The sequence below is a fragment of the Fringilla coelebs genome (assembly GCF_963513975.1).
Source record: "Fringilla coelebs genome assembly, chromosome: 14".
Classification (NCBI taxonomy): domain Eukaryota; kingdom Metazoa; phylum Chordata; class Aves; order Passeriformes; family Fringillidae; genus Fringilla; species Fringilla coelebs.
The window spans coordinates 2,050,344-2,063,724 of record NC_140040.1 but is presented as its reverse complement, the minus strand read 5'-3'; the positions used below and the strand labels follow the sequence as shown (position 1 = coordinate 2,063,724).

The following is a 13,381-nucleotide window of genomic DNA, read 5'->3' as shown; positions in this document are numbered from 1 at the left end:
ATAAAATATTCTTAAAGGTTTTTCTCTTTTCAACACATTTTTCACTTAAAGTCCTTCTCTGAATTAATCTGACTTGTAATTATTTTCTGATTCACTTTTAAAGTGGCAAGTAAATATATAGATTTTTATACATTACTGCTTTAAGCTTTACTTCATTTGCACATAACAAATAGAATCAAGCCATGCAGCCCGTGCCTGGTGCAGTGAGAAATCCACCCTCACCTGCTGGAGCGAGGATAAATGTGGAATTCCCTCATGCTGCAGACAATCTTTTTTTTCCCATTAGGATATTATCTTTCCCCCTCCCCTCAAAGTTCTAAGGATATTTTAATATTGGCAGCTCAGGACCTCCAGCATCCACTGCTCAGCCAGAATTCCCTGGGGATCCCGAGGTTTTTATTAGATATTATGGATGTGGCTGCTTAAAGAAGCAGAATGTGTCGAGTCCCTGCTGCAGACCCTTCTTGCCTCGTGCTTTATTTCCCAGGATATTGATCCAGAAACACTCTGGATCATTTATTTCCTTGTTGTTAATGACTCAGAGCTGCTCCCAGCCAATCCCAGTGGGATGCCAGTCAGGACTGGCAGGTCAGGACCTCCAAGCACGAGTGGAAATCAAATGGAGAGGGTGGTTAGGACACAGGGCTGCAGCATTCCAGGCAGGAAGATTCCCTGTCAGCCTGAGGCACTGGGAGCAGGGTTAAGGTGTGGATTTAATGGCTGGGCTCAGTGATCTCAGAGTGATGGAGAGGGAGTTTGTACAAGAGCTTGGAGTGACAGGACAGGGGAGGAACGGCTTCAGACTGAAAGAGGGGAGGGTTAGATGGGATACTGGGAAGGAATTCCTGATTAGGATGGGATGCTGACAAAGTGAGGCCTGGCACAGGCTCCCAGAGCAGCTGTGGCTGCCCCTGGATCCCTGGCAGTGTCCCAGGCCAGGTTGGAGGGGGATTGGAGCAGCCTGGGACAGTGGGAGGTGTCCCTGCCATGGCAGAGGTGGCACTGGATGGGCTGTAAGGTCCCTTCCAACCCAAACCAGTCTGGGATCCTGGGACTCCAGGATTCTATTCAGCAATTCCACCTTGTTCCACTGTTTTGCTTCAGCTGTTTTTCTTTGTATCCTGTCAATTTCCCAATTGTTTTTTGTTTGTTTTGTTTTGGTTTTTTTGGTGGTTTTTTGTTGGGGTTTGTTTTTTTTTTTTTTTTTAGTGTGGACTGGTTGCATCATTCCTCCTCCTTTCCATCACCAGCCTGGTGCCCCCAGCTTGGCTGGCAAGGATACCCCCAGGAGCTGCTTCCCTTGGAGCTCTGCATTTCCACCATGGCTAGAAAACACCCACTGCTCCCACTGCCCAATCCTCCTTTTTCTTCCCCCATCCACGCTCAATGATTTATTAGAAGCTGTTTTGCCTTTTATTGTATTTTTTCATCGTTATTTTTTTATCCCAAACTTCATCTCACTCACCTCCTCATCCACACATGCACCAGGTATTTAAAGAAAAAACCTGTCAGCCCTATCTAACACCATCTGTATCCTGTGGTGGAAAAGTCCCTGCAATTAGTCACATCTCCTGGAGAAATCCTGCAGCCCAGCTTTCCTGACCTGGCATGGCAGGAGGGAAAAGCCCGCTGGCATTCAGGGCTGCTTGAAATCCAATCTGGAATTTCCTCTCCCTCAGCCTCCTGCACATCAGCAGCACTGAGGAAATGTGAACTGGTCTGGAGAGGACTCCCAAGGCTGCTCACTGGGGCAGGAGTTTTTATTTTAAACAAAACCCTGACTTTTGGAGAAAGTTTGGGAAAAGTAGGTTTATTTGGGGATAAGCTCAGAGCCAGCAGTGCCAGGGTTGGCCACCACACCTCGATTCCCCTGGCACCAGTAAGGCTTCATCCAGCCCCTCACCTGGCATTCCCACAGTCAGAGAATCGTGGAGTGCTTTGGGTTGGAAGGGATTTTCCAGCTCAGCTTTGGGTTGGAAGGGATTTTCCAGCTCAGCTTTGGGTTGGAAGGGATTTTACAACTCAGCTCATTCCGCCCCTTAGGGACACCTTCCACTATCCCAGCTTGTTCCAAGCCCCATCCAACCTGGCCTTGGACACTTCCAATCTGCTTTTTTTTGCCTCCTAATGTGGCTTTTGGAAATTTATGGAGCCCACCTTAAACCCTTTAATGACCAGAATGTCCCTTTCTGACCAAACCCACTGCTCCAGCCATGTCAGACAGGGAACACCCCAGGAAACCTAAATCAGCTCAAGACCAGAAGATTTTTAGATGCATTTTTAGAGTGGAACCTGCCCATTCCTCAGCTACAAAGGTGCTGTTCCCAAAATAACCCTAATTTCAAAGCCACACACCATCCTAATAGTAGATCCCATTCTCCTTTCTTCATTCAGCAGATTGTTGGGAGTTTCTTTTTCACCAGATGCCATTAAACTTGCTCTTATTTTAAGCACCTGCTTTATGAGGAGCAGCGTCCCACCTTGGTCAGAGGGCTGTCACACCTTGGTGCCTGCCTCAGATCCCTCCATCCCACCAAATCCCCCCAAAAGAACAGCTGGCCAATAATTAACTGGCTAATTAACATGTAAAACGACTATAACTGTCTAAAACTACTGAGAAAGCAACAGAAGGGGGCTGGAATTTCTTTTGTTCCCTGCCAAATTTTTTATATGTGTTTAAGCAACTTCAGTTCTGGTGTTTTTCTTGGAAACTTTGGGGGTTCCCACCCAAATCCTCCCTCTGTGGGGAAAAAAAAAAAAAGGGGAGTTTGCAGTTGGCAAAAAACGCAGCACCTGGAGTGTGGGATTTTTAGGGAAGGAAACAATAAAGCCCCCCAATGTATAATGAGCACAGCTCTTGCATTCACAAAGGACTCGGGGTAGTTTGAAAAGACATTTTCTACTGGAAAGAAATGCTTCAGTGGGAAAATTTCCACCCACTCCAGTTGCATCTCTTCCCTCCAGCTCCGAGGGAGAGAGAGAGGAAGGTTTTCTTCCAGAGGAGGGTGGTGATGTGTTTCCATGGATGGACAAGAAAATGCATCGAGAGAGAGAAAAAAAAAAAAACAACTGAGTGGGAAGACACAGCCTGAAAGTTGCCGGTGGGTGGGCAGTGAGGCAGGTACCGAGCACAAGCAGTCTTTCCAGAGGGGATGCACAGCCCGAATCCCGCGGGTTTCCATCGCCAGCAGTTACACTGTTTGTTTTGGTTTTCTTTTTTTTTTTTTTCCTTGGAGTCCTGGCCAGGCTGGGTCTGGCTGAAAACCCCCACTCCAGTAACGCTGGTGGCGATGGCAGGATGCAAATCCAAGATTTTGTGGAAGAGCTGAGTTTTGCCTCCATCTCCCAGGTTTTGCTTTATAAGCACTTGTGAGCATCTTTTAAATCATTCTCCGGCAGAGCTCCCCCTTTAATACTGGTGCGTGAATCCCCCGGTGTATTAACACAAATACATCGATATTTGCAGGCACACGGACCCGCACACGCATCCCGCTGCCAAAAAGATTCGGCACGTTCCGATCCAGGGGGATGCACCAGCGGAGCCGGACCCCGCCTGCTCCAGGGGCACAACGCGAGCCTGGGGAGGATCCCAGGAGAGAAAAAACCCAGGGAGAAAAAAAACAGGGAGAAAAACCCCCCGATATCTGCGGAGCGGAGCGCGGAGGGCGTCCCGATGGGCTGGGAGGACCCCGGTGGGATGCGCGGTGCTGGAGGGAGGGGAGCAGCAGCCCAGCGGATCGGGACCCAGCCCGGAGCGCTGCCCCCAGCCCGGAGCGAAGCACAGCGCGGCCTCTCCATCAATAAACAACAGCCCGTGCTGCAGCTGCGGCGTGCCCGGGCCGCCGCCGAGCGGGCTCTGCCCGGACAGCCGGCGCTGGAGGCGCCCGGCCCGTTCCCGGTGTCCTCCCGCCCACCTGCCCGCGGGGACCCCCGGCCCGGCGGGGGATGCCGGCCCTTCTCCGCCCCGCGGGAGCCGTGGGCGAGCGGCGGGGCCGGGCTGGGGAGAGCCGGAGGGATAAATAAAAATGCGGGAGCATCCCGGGAGGCTGCGGGGGGCTGCGGCCCTGCTGGGCTGCGAGGCGAAGGCGACGCAGTTCCTGTCTCTTTAAATCCACCCTGAGCCCGGCGCCGGGAGCCGAGGCAGAGCAGAAAGCCCAGGATCCTGCTCATTAACGAGCGGGATTTATCCCCGTAGGGAGCCGCCGAGGAAGGGGGGGAGGCGGCGGGGCGAGCCCAGGCCCCCCGAGCGCCCCGCAGCCCCCGGGGCCGGCAGCGGGCTCGCCGGGAGCATCCTCGGGCCGGGATGCGGGCTGGGCCGGGCGCGGCCAGCGCGGCCCCCCGGCACTGAGGTTTGCGGCGGGAGCGGCGCGGGGGAGGCGGCGGGAGGGGGCGCGGGGCGTGCGCGGTGCGGGAGCGGCCGGGAGCCGTGCGGGAGGGCGGCGGAGGAGGCACCGCATTGCTGCTGCTGCCGCTGCTGCTGCCGAGCCCCGCGATGCCGCCGCGCCCGCCGCTGCCCCCGGCCCTGCGCCCCAGCCAGCCCGGCCGGCGGCGGGGGGCTCCGCGGGGGCTCTGAGCATCCTCCTCCCCCCGGGGCTGCCCAGCGCTCGCTTTTCCCCTTTTTTTTTTTTTTTTTTTTTTTTTTTTCCTCTTTCCCTTCTCTTGGCATTTGGCCTCTTTTTCTTTTTTTTTTTTTTTTTTTCCTTTCTTTTTTTTTTTTTTTTTTCTCCTTTTCCCCCACCCCCGTTCCCTGCCTTGGATGGTTTTTAGGTGGAGTCGTTTGCACCAAAATCCAATAGCTGCTGCTGTTCTTGCTGCTATTTTTTTTTTTTTTAATGATCCTGTTTCCACAGCAGGGGAAGAGAGAACTGATCCTCAACATACTCCCAGAGAATGAATAATCACAAGAAACTGGCTTAAGCAGCTCCCTGGATCTGGTGCATGATTTCAATTGAGTTCGATTTGATTTAATTTTTAAAATTTTTATTTATTTCTTTTTCCCCAAGTCATCGTTCGCATTTTATTTCCTGCATTTCTTCCTATTCTTCCCCCCTCCTTCTTTTTTTTTTTTTTTTTTTTTTTTTCACCTTTTGGGAGATTTGCAAACCGAATTACATGCATGTCCAGTGGGGGAAGGTTTAATTTTGACGATGGAGGGTCGTACTGTGGAGGCTGGGAGGACGGAAAGGCTCATGGCCATGGAATCTGTACCGGCCCGAAGGGTCAAGGTGAATATTCGGGCTCCTGGAGTCACGGCTTTGAGGTGCTGGGGGTCTACACTTGGCCCAGTGGCAACACTTACCAGGGCACCTGGGCGCAGGGCAAGCGCCATGGCATTGGCATGGAGAGCAAAGGGAAGTGGGTGTACAAAGGAGAGTGGACCCATGGATTTAAGGGACGGTACGGGGTCCGGGAATGCACTGGAAACGGGGCCAAGTACGAAGGCACCTGGAGCAATGGATTACAGGATGGCTACGGGACAGAGACCTACTCGGATGGAGGTAGGTGATGCATTGATCCCTTCCTGGCTGGGGCAGGCGGGCTGGAGGGTGGTGGGGAGATGCTCCCAGCGGGGTTTGGGTTGGACTCTGGGAGTTTGCAACCTGCTGCCTTGGATCAAGGGATGCTCCCACCCTGCAGGAGAGAAGGAACCAGCCCAGCGTGGCACCGGCCCAGCTCTTTGCCACAGGTAGCCCCAAATGTTCCATGGGGTCTCTGCGCGCTGGGTCCTCCCTCCTTCCTCTCCTCAGGCAGGTTTTTGGGATGTGGAAGGGGCTGTGCTGGTGGGGGGACCCCCAGCTCTGGCCCAGAGGGGTCGGAGCACGGGGTGGGCCAGGCCTTGGGGACACAACCCAAGTTGCACATGGGATTGGCACTTCTGACTGCACCACTGGAACCTGTAGGATTTGCATGGGAACAACGCGGGGCAGGATGGAGGCGAGTGTGTGTGTGGGGGGGGAAACAGGGGTGGATGGGGCAGCTCCAGGGCTGCCAGAGCTCCCAGCAGGGGTGGGGGGCTCTGCTCCTCCTCCAGCCCCTCCAAAGGCAGCCCCACGCTCAACGATGCCAGGGAAAAGACTTTAATTCAGACAAGAGTCTTACATTCCTAGTTTACGGCTTAATGCTTAGCGTAGGGGCTCAGAGGGATCACCAGAGCTCTTCTCTGCCGTCAACACGGCTTAACGAGATGCTGAGGGGAAACTGGGATTAGAGGAAAAACAAGAAAACCCAATTGGAGCGATCAAACCCAAAAAAATTGCTGGGCTAACAAGCTTTAGGGCTGAACTGGGAGAAACAGCTGGTGCCGTGCTGTAAGTGGCTGTATCATCCTCTCCCCTGGGTTGGGGCTACTTCCACAATGGGAATTGCCACCATAATCCGAGGCAGGCCTACCTGCCAGCAGCTGGGGGGCACTGGGCTCCGCTGGCCCCTGCTTTTCCCGGGAATGGTGGCCTCCTAAAGCAGGCTCTCGGGTTATTTTTAGGATGTTATGGTTTTCCATACGGCTCCGGTGAGGAAATTGCAGCGTCGGGGAGCTCCATCGCAGCCTTGCCGAAAGGTGCTGCAAGACCTTGCTCTGGAAAGCCCAGTTTGCTGCTTTGTGGTTGCACAGGGAGGGGAGGTTAAACCTCACCTGCAGCTGCTTTTTTTTTTTTTTGTGCTCTCGCAGGGAGAGGTGGAATCACCTCGGGATTTTTAATGATAATTTGGTGCCGGTTGTTTTCTCCCAGAGAAAAAGAGAGCTGCAACCTTTTGTTTCAGCTGCCTGGGAGGATGCTGGGGACTGAGCTGGGATGTGCCGGGTGTGTGTTTGGAAGCCATGGATAAATCCCAGCAGTCCTTCAGTCAAAAATAAAGCTTGGGCAGGGAATCGTCGCCGTCTCCCACATCCGAGGCGCTCAGGAGGGGCCGTGGGGGGGGGTTCTGCTTGCTCCCAACGTGGGTGCTGTCTCCTCCTGGCACCCAGCCCCTGCCTGGGAGGTTTGAGGGAGGACAGACACAAGTCTGGACTAACTACAGGTCTCTGAGGGCTGGGTGTTGCAGGGCTGGCCCTGTCCCCGGCCACGCACGTGCCCCCGCCCCAGCGCACTCCCCATCCTCTGCAGCGCAGCTTTTTTTAGGGAAACCTGGGCAGCATCCCCACCCTAGGGTGGCTTAGCAGCAGTTTCAGCGTTTTCTGAGAAGCTACCAGAAGCAAAGAGCTTTTCCTTCCATCTTGTCAGGCCAGCCTGGCTTCCCGGTGCTCGGGGACCCAAAAGCGACGTGGCGTGTTTGTGATTTCGGGAGGAGGGAAGAGGAGCAGTGCTGGGAAAGGGCAGGGTCTGTGGCAAAATGCTCCCCGTGGGACTCTGCAAACCTTCCAAGGAGGAAGGAATGCCGTGCTGGGGAAATGCAGAGTGCTGGTAACTGTGGATGCTCCTCCACACCAGCTTCCCCCACCTCAGCTGGGCCACAGCCACCTCCAAGGCCACTTTCACCAACTCAGCTCCCAGCACCCGGAGGCCACGTCCCTTTCCCAGTTGCCTGGCTCCATTCTGGGTGGAAACCACCAAAGCTGGGCATCTCCAGCCTTTCTGGACACCAAGCCTTGCTGAACTTTGTGTGTTTGGGTCCCAGAGGCCGCTGTGTGCGGGAGCGGTGGCACCGGGGAGGCAACTGTAGGGAAGGATGTTTCTCATTAATCTATTCCAGCTATTACCTCCAGCAAACCGAAGTATCCAAGAATCCTCGCCCCAGCATCTGTCACTTGCCACCCACAGATAAATATTCATCCCTTGCACATCTTTTTTTTTTTAGCTCCCCAGCCCTGGCTTGGTGCTGGGGCCCTAAATGCGCATCGAGCCTCGGGGAGCCCCAGAATCCCGGGATTTGCTCCGGTTTTCCCATTGCAGCGGGAAGGGCACCCTGCCCCTGCCCCAGGGTTGTTGGTGTCCCTGCTGGACTCTGGGCCTTGCTGGGTGTCGGGGGTGGCACACGGTGGCCCGGGGGCTCCCGCCAGCCCCGCAGGCAGCGCTGCCCCCGCGCGCAGCTTGCCGAGCTCACACCTCCCACGCCGCGCGCCCCACGCGCGTCCCCCACGCCGAGCAGCCCCCCACGCCCTTCCCACGCGCTCCCTGACCCCCGGGAGAGCAAATCCCGCTCCCCCAGCCCGGGGGATCGGTGTCCATCCCCGCCGCTCTCCCAGGGGCCCACGCGTCGCCCGGCGTCCCTGGCACGCGGCCTCGTCGCCGTCCCGCTGTCCCCGCGGCCTCGCGCGCTCAGACATCCCAGCGCTGCTGGTACAGCCTCGTCTTGCTGCCAAAAACCCTCCTGCCCCCCTCCAGAGCACCTGATGTTACATAAAGCAGGCTCCCGAGGATGGCTGCGCTCGGGTGCTGGAGTTGGAGCACTTGTCTGATTCACCCCAGCTCCGCAGGGGGAGCAGGATTGCTCCTTGCTCCGGGGGAAAGGGGCTGCGGCCACCGGGATCAGCACCTCTGGGGGGCTGGGGATGCTGGCACTGGAGCGGGGGCACCTGGGGCAGAGGGTTGGAGACCCTCTTCTGATCAGGTCTGGAGATCAGGAGACATCACAGCTGCTTCCTGCTGGGGATACTTTGGGGATCTCAGTGATTTCACCCCGGGGACAGCTGGAGTTGTAGCTCCAGACTTCCCATGGGAATCCTCCGCGTTGGGTTTGGGTTGAGCTGCTGAAACCATCATGGCTTTGGTGGGGGTGGGTGAGGTGGGGTGGCTGAAGGAAGCCTCAAATCTGTTTTTGCCCTTTCCATCCCTAGCAATGCTGTTTTCCTCCTCCTCCCACCTCTTCCCAGCTGAACAACTGGGATCCTAAACCAGATGGGGGCTCTGGGATGGGACCAGCCCCATCCTGGGCACCCACTGCCCAGCATCCCTGCGGGAATGGGACAGGCTGAAGGTGCCTGCTGTCAACCAGCCTCACCCTGTTGCCAGCCCTGTCCCCACCCTGAATGTCCCACCCTCCCTAAATCCTTGTTTCTCGGGAGGGCTACCCCGAAAAGGCCGGGCGGTCGCACGGTGCTGTTCATCTTGTGTAATCTCCGTGCCCACTCACCTAAAATGAATCATCCTTTGATAGGTGAGGGAAATATAATTAGTGTTTGCATTGTTAGCACTGGCTGAGTAGGCAAGTGGGTTTTCTTGGCCCGGGCTGGGAAATATTCCTGCCGTGGGGAGAGGGGAGCGGAGCCGGGGTGGGGCCCTGCCAGCCTGTCCTGCTCCATGTCCCACTTTCCCACCCCTGCAGTGGCACTGGTGACACCTCTCTTAGCAGGTGCACCAGGAGCTACCCACCAAATGGCTGGGGAGCGGTTGAGGAGGGGAAAAGCATGGAATGTTTCCCAAAAGCCAGCATAAAGGGCTGCTCCGGGGGGATGGAGCAGGAATGCTGGCTGGGACCTGCCTGCCTTGAAGGGGCTGCATCCCCTCACCTGAGCAGAGCCATGCTTTGGGATGAGCCACCACCAGCCAGGAGGGTTGGAATGGGACATCTTTAAGGTCCCTTCCACCCCAAACCATTCCCAGATTCCACAGTGCCAGGGGCCTGGTGCCTCTCCCCAGCCCTGCCTTCCCCTGAGCTCCTGCACAGGGAACCCAGGAGAGAGGGCAAATTTCCCTCAGGATCTATTCATAGCACGGATGTCAGAATTACCTTAAAAGTACCAGCTCTGCCTTGTTTTGCTGCCGGGAAGGAATTGTTGATGCACTTCAAACAGTGGGCGGAAACAAGCAAATACAGGAGCGCCCTGATCCTCCATCCTCCCGTTCCTGCAGCGCCCAGACACAGCCAGAGCTGCTCCCAACAGCCCCCCAGAACCTGAGAATCAGTTTTAAAAGTCAGGATTTTGGTGATAGAAACCTTCTCACTGTCTGGGTTGGGTCTAGAAGCTGCTTGCAGTGGTTCTGGGAGAGCAAAGCCGGAGACGTCAGGAGCTGCCGAGCACAGAAAAATGAATCAAAATACTAAATGAAGATTCTGACCAGCCTCATTAAAAATGAATGCTATGAACTCATGGTAATTACTTCTCTCACTGGAACATGCTGCTTAGTTTCAGGTACAGCTCAGGACAGAGGAAGAAGGATTTTGACCTCGGAGAAAAGAACATGAGACAGAAATTGCCAGACAGGCCTCAGACCCTCACTCCATCTTCCCGAGTCTTTTAGCCAGGCTGAGATTCTCCAGGGAGCTGTGCAGGACCCCAGCCTTGGGGAGCCCACCGAGCCCCTCTCCCTGACCCACAGCAGAGGCTGCCCTCAGCCCTGAAGCACAGCGCTCATGTCATTGCACTGGGGTGGGTTCTCATGGCTTTGAATGCAAATCTCAGGATATTTGCATGTGATTTGATATCCCATGGGGCTCCTCGTGGTTGGGTGACATCTGCTCCTGGAGCTGAACGTTTTTTTTTCCCCCTGTAGAAGCTCCAGCTTGTGGAATCATGTGATTTTGCAAGATTTTCAGCTTCGGTTTGGAAGCAAGGTTTCCACCCAGGCTATTGCAGAAAAGTCATTCTTCCAGGCTTGGGAAGCAGCAGACAAGAGCTAAAAATGCCTTCTGTTTAAAAATGCCTCGATTTTAAAATGAACCTGATGAATTTTGAATGCTTTGAGTCAGGTAACGCTGACGTAGATGAATGAGCTGTATTAAAGCAGGCATGACTTGGAGATGGAGGAGCTGGGCAGGGTGAGCTTGGGAATGGTCTCCTGGGGGTGAACTCTGGGGTTTAGCATCTGCCTTGGGAGATTTTTGGTCTCTTTGGGTCTGGTTTTGGCATTGATTGAACTCCTGAGAAAGAAGGATTTTTTGGCAGGAGTTTGCAGGAGTTACAGGGGAGTCCTGATGGTCATTTGCCCCTGGATTCAGCTTGTGAATTGTGTTTAACTCACAATTAGAGTATTTTTAACCAAAAAAAAAACCTCATGAGCTTGCAGAAAACAAAACTTGAAAGGCAAATGTTTATATTTTGGGGCTTGATGTTGGCTTTTCAAAGACAGATTCTGGCCTATGCATCAAAAATCCTTTAAAATTGCATTGGATGCATGAGCATTCCCTAAGAACAGCCACTGCTTCCCCAACATTATTCCCTGAAGAGGTTCCACTCACTCTCAGCACACAGCAGAGCATCATGAATTTTCATGAATGAGTGAACAGCCAGAGCAAGGCCCCTCATTTTGCTGGTTTCCACCAGAAGATGATCACTACAAAGGTATCATTTCCTGCTCAGGGCATCACTTGGGGCCTGCAAGGTGTTTCCCTGGCATGAATAAGGGTCTGGAAGTGTCCAGGGCCAGGCTGGAGGGGATTGGAGCAGTCTGGGCTAGTGGAAGGTGTCCCTGCCCGTGGCAGGGGTGGGTTGAGATGAGCTTTAAGGTCCCTTCTGACCCAAACCTCTCTGTGATTCCATGATTTGTTTCACAGGGAATAAATAAACCCTCCTGGAGCAGCCTCCTAGCCCTGGTCCAGGGGGAGCTCAGCCTCATCCCACCCCTCTGAGCACCTCCCACGCCTGGGGGGATGCAGCCCCCCAAACCCAGCAGGGCCCTCAGGCTGGGAGAGGCTGGAATCAGCCCTTGCTCCTGGATCTCTGCTGGGAACAGGAGAGATCCCAGAGTGTGGGGCAGGATTAGAGCAGGGGGGATGAAGGCAATCAGCATTAGCCTGATTTCACTCTGCCTTCTGAGAGAGACACATTGGCCTTAATAAAGGTGCTGAGCAATATCCTGAAGTGGTTTGCATCCCTGGGGATAAAACCTCATCCTGCTTTTGGCCCAGCTGAATCTGCAGGGATCCAGCTGCCCTGGGAAAACCCTGGCCCCATTTCACCAGGGGATGATGGGGATGATGCCTCCTTGACTTTCCCTCTTGACAAACCCAGCCCTTCCCACTCCCAGGACAGACAATATGAAATATCTTTCTTTGGTTGTTTCCATTTAAAAGTTGTGTTTCCCCTGCCTGCAGGACCTGGAGCTTTTAAGAGGAATCACAACTGGCCTGAGAGGCACCATGAGCCCCATCAGAATCAGTGAAGCCAAGATTTGATTGTCTTTATTGTGGGTTTTTGAAGCCTTTCCTTGAATTCTGGCTGGAAAAGGCACGTCCCAACAGGTTTGGGGAAGCAGGAGATGCAGCAGCAGTGAGCAGAGGGAGGAGATGCTCAGGACAGGCTTGGTTTTTCCTGAGGAACAGAGGAACAGAGATTTTCCCCTTGAAGCAAATATCTGAAACCTCTTGGAAAACATTAATTTCTACACAAGATTTTTATTTTTTTAAATGTTTCCCATGAGGGAGGAGCCTTCACCTGCTGCTTGCAGAGTATCCTTGGGACAGGCAGTGAGGACACAGATGTCTCCTCATGTTTGGGATGGGGCTCATACTCCCCTGATGAACATTCTTGCCACCTGTGATTTCCCAGTGATTTTCCCCAAAGTGAAGGGCTCAGCAATCCCTGTTCCATGGGATTTCAGCCAGAAATACTTGTGTTGTTATTTGCATCCAGAGGAGGAGGAGGAGGAGAAGGAGGAGGAGCAGGAGGAGGAGGAGGAGGCGTGAGGCTGTAGAAATCCATCTCCTCCCTGCAGCCCCCAGCTCCTGCTCCTGCAGAGCTTCTGGCTGTTCCAAACCCATCCCTGCTCCCATCCCTACCCCTTCCAGAGCCATCTCCTTCCAAACCTCATCCAAACCCTGCACCTCCACTGCTTGATTCCTTTAGATGGAGGCTCCCTGCCCTCAGAGGTACAAGCTGACCACGCTGACACGATCTGTAATTCTTTCTTATTTACTGGCCCTCAAAGCAGATTTCATTCTGCACCCAGGCAGGAGCCCCTGGCAGCTCTCATCCTCCTCATCCTCTCCTCCTCGCCCTCTGTGCCTCCCTGGCTGCCCAGGCCTGGCTGTGCCCACCCTGTCTGGATGCACCCAGCATTAGCACTATGACTAACACCCATCACGTGCTCCTGCCTGCAGATTAGATTTGCATACTCAAAAATCCATACTTTATTCCTTCCCCTGTGTAAGCAGTTACCAGAGCATATTTTTGGCAAATTAGCAGCCACAGCAGAAGCATCTGACTGTGTTTTGAGCGTGGCTTGGTGCTGGGAAGCCTTGGCAGGGCTGGAGGGGGAATCATTTGCTGTGGATTCCCAATCCCTGTGGTGCTGGACACAGGCAGCGTCACTGAGTCCCACATTCCCAGTGGGCAGTGCAGGTGGCACCTCCAGCCATCCATGCCATGCCTGGGGGGGTTTAGGGCAGGGTTTGGGGGTGAGAGCAGCAGCTGGGCACAGGGCAGGGCGTGGAAGTCACCCAGCTGGACACGGTGTCCTGCTGCCACCAGGGACAGCACAGGAGGGGGATCCTGGCAGAAAATGTG

The 13,381-nt window shown here is 54.4% G+C and overlaps 1 protein-coding gene across 1 annotated transcript in view; it reads left to right on the top strand.

The window, feature by feature from the left end:
• Nucleotides 1-4,250: 4,250 nt before the first annotated feature.
• JPH3 (junctophilin 3) overlaps nucleotides 4,251-13,381 on the top strand; it is a 46,151-nt gene continuing 37,020 nt past the window's right edge. The window contains exon 1 of the mRNA XM_084215029.1: nucleotides 4,251-5,498. Coding sequence (XP_084071155.1) covers nucleotides 5,117-5,498 — 382 coding nt within the window. The 5' untranslated portion in view covers nucleotides 4,251-5,116. The remainder of the gene's footprint in view (nucleotides 5,499-13,381) is intronic.